This window comes from Etheostoma spectabile, chromosome 21 (assembly GCF_008692095.1).
Source record: "Etheostoma spectabile isolate EspeVRDwgs_2016 chromosome 21, UIUC_Espe_1.0, whole genome shotgun sequence".
NCBI classification, from domain to species: domain Eukaryota; kingdom Metazoa; phylum Chordata; class Actinopteri; order Perciformes; family Percidae; genus Etheostoma; species Etheostoma spectabile.
In genome coordinates, this window is record NC_045753.1 from 7,945,065 (window position 1) to 7,947,233 (window position 2,169).

A 2,169-nucleotide genomic window follows, 5' to 3' on the forward strand; every position below is an offset into this window, starting at 1 on the left:
CACACACACACACACACACACACACACCTCTCTGTGTTTGCTCTTGGCCCACTGTGCAGCTCCAGCGTGGAGTCCATCCAGCTGGGCCAGGATCAGTCCCAGATGCTGCCACAAGGGCTCGCTGGATCTCCTCAGTCTCACCTGCTCTCTGGCCCACTGGTCCTGCTGGCTGTGGAACATTCAGAAAGATGAGAGACACTTTGGGCTGTTTCCTTTACTAATTAGTGCATTTGGCTGCTTCTCAAATCTGCTGCTTGATTTTGCTGTGCATCTAAGTTCTTAATTACGATAATCACCGCATGCATATATGTCATTTTTGTAGTAAACATAAAGGCCTCTGAAAAACTTAGAATAATTAAACTCTCCTTGATTGCAGGTTTTATTATTTCTCTGTAGCTAAAGAGAGGAAACGCTGGAACAGTATATTAAGAGTAGACACAATAAAGACAAAGCTATTATTAGACCAATTTGTGATTTAATCATAGTGTAAGCCATGAACGTGACCAGATGAGACTGTACCTTAAAAACCTTTTCAGGGGATTTAAAACCTTCTCATCCTTTAGGAGTTGAGGGTACATGTTGGAGTAATGACTGAACATCTGTCTGCAGAGAAAGAATTAGAACAGTGGGAATGCAATCCAATTAATTTAACCAATGACGTAAAACAATGTGCAGTAAACATATTTCAGCTTTATACATACAATTAAGATTTGTGTTACATTTTATGAAGATGTACAACAGCTACCATATTTTTTACAGGCCTTCATCTTTTTCTTTTGTTTTTTACACGTATTCAACATCTGAGACGCCCACAGGCCCACAGGCATTAGCCTATGGAGACTGATCCCTGAAATTATGCTTATTGGCCCTGACAGAGACTTCATCATCATGGAGGATGACATGTTTATCTCTGAACAGGCCCTTGAACGGAATATATTTTGTTGAATTTTCTGATTCTGATTCAATATCTAGAGCACAGCCTTGAATTGACAATGTCTTTAGGTGATTGTGTCCATTGATAGAAAACTACAGGTGAGTTCCCTCTGTGTTTTTTTTTTCAGTTTGAGATATTTCATACAAATTATGTGTATTTGCAGTTCACTACAAGACATGCAACACTCACCCAGCAGTGAGATAACCTTCCAAGTACCCAGCCAGGAAGAAGGTGATCTCATCTTCCTGTGTGATTCCTCCATGACCTGCGCAGATCTCCAAGACACCCCATCCAGAGAGGAGCAGAGTGTCATTGAAGTGACCATAGGCTCCCCCGTCTGTCTCCATCACCCCCTCCTTCAGGATCACACTTTTCTGGGCAGCATCCCAGTACACAGTGGCCTCTTGGAGCTCTACCATTATAGGAGGGTGGACAGGGTTACAGGGGTTGAAGTTGGATAACACACATTATATAACTTAATGTCATGACAACAATAGAATAAACCATTAGGAAAATACAGTCATAAAAATGTACATATTATATATATTATATATGTTGCTCTTTAAAGACTAGCACAAGAGTTCAAATTGATTTTTGTAGTTACTTGGACATACAGGTAGAATAGATAATAATTTAGCCTTGGCTACTATTTGTATTTAAAACTATTAAAATGTATCAGTAAGTTTGTAGAAGGTTTTCTCCCAGTAAACATAAAATGTATAAAACAAGTAAATACATTAATAAAAACAACAACTACAATTTAAATAATAATACGTCAAATAGAATGGTATAGTAAAGAGCAGAATGGAACTCAGAAAAGGTTGCATTATATAACATCGGGTGCCAAGCCACCATTAACTGTTTTCGTTTGTCGAATGCGATTTCTACATAAACTAACAGCCTTTTTTCAATAGTAGGTTTAATTTAGTCATATTGGATTTAAAATAAGTTTACGTTATGTTTGAATACGCTGCGGAAACGTTACTCACGGTAAGTTTGCACTGATGCAGCCAAAGTGCTCAGCAGCACGCACAGTTTGATGCTCTGTTTCTCCATGTCTGTCAGCTGATTTTATCTCAAGATCCGATGAAGCGCTGTTTTTCGGGTGCAGGTAATTTTAATTAATTGAAACATTTTTCGTGATCCTCATAATGGTTAGTAATCAAAATCAAAAACGTTCATTAAAAAAAAGAAAAAAGGAGATCACCCCAGATGGGACTCGAACCCACAATCCC

The 2,169-nt window shown here is 38.6% G+C and overlaps 2 protein-coding genes across 3 annotated transcripts in view; one reads left to right on the top strand and one right to left on the bottom strand.

The window, feature by feature from the left end:
* Positions 1–2,169, bottom strand: part of plbd1b (phospholipase B domain containing 1b) — a 9,357-nt gene extending 7,188 nt beyond the window's left edge. For both annotated transcript variants that reach the window (XR_004327137.1, XM_032501518.1), the window contains exons 1-4: positions 1,924–2,169; positions 1,124–1,346; positions 520–603; positions 28–169 (exon numbers count right to left, since the gene is read on the bottom strand). Coding sequence is in view for 1 of the 2 variants with exons in the window: in XM_032501518.1 (XP_032357409.1) it covers positions 28–169; positions 520–603; positions 1,124–1,346; positions 1,924–1,990 (516 nt within the window). In the remaining variant the exon portion in view is untranslated. The remainder of the gene's footprint in view (positions 1–27; positions 170–519; positions 604–1,123; positions 1,347–1,923) is intronic.
* The window catches only part of cby1 (chibby 1, beta catenin antagonist), a 4,384-nt gene continuing 3,953 nt past the window's right edge, over positions 1,739–2,169 (top strand). The window contains exon 1 of the mRNA XM_032501557.1: positions 1,739–1,924. Coding sequence (XP_032357448.1) covers positions 1,892–1,924 — 33 coding nt within the window. The 5' untranslated portion in view covers positions 1,739–1,891. The remainder of the gene's footprint in view (positions 1,925–2,169) is intronic.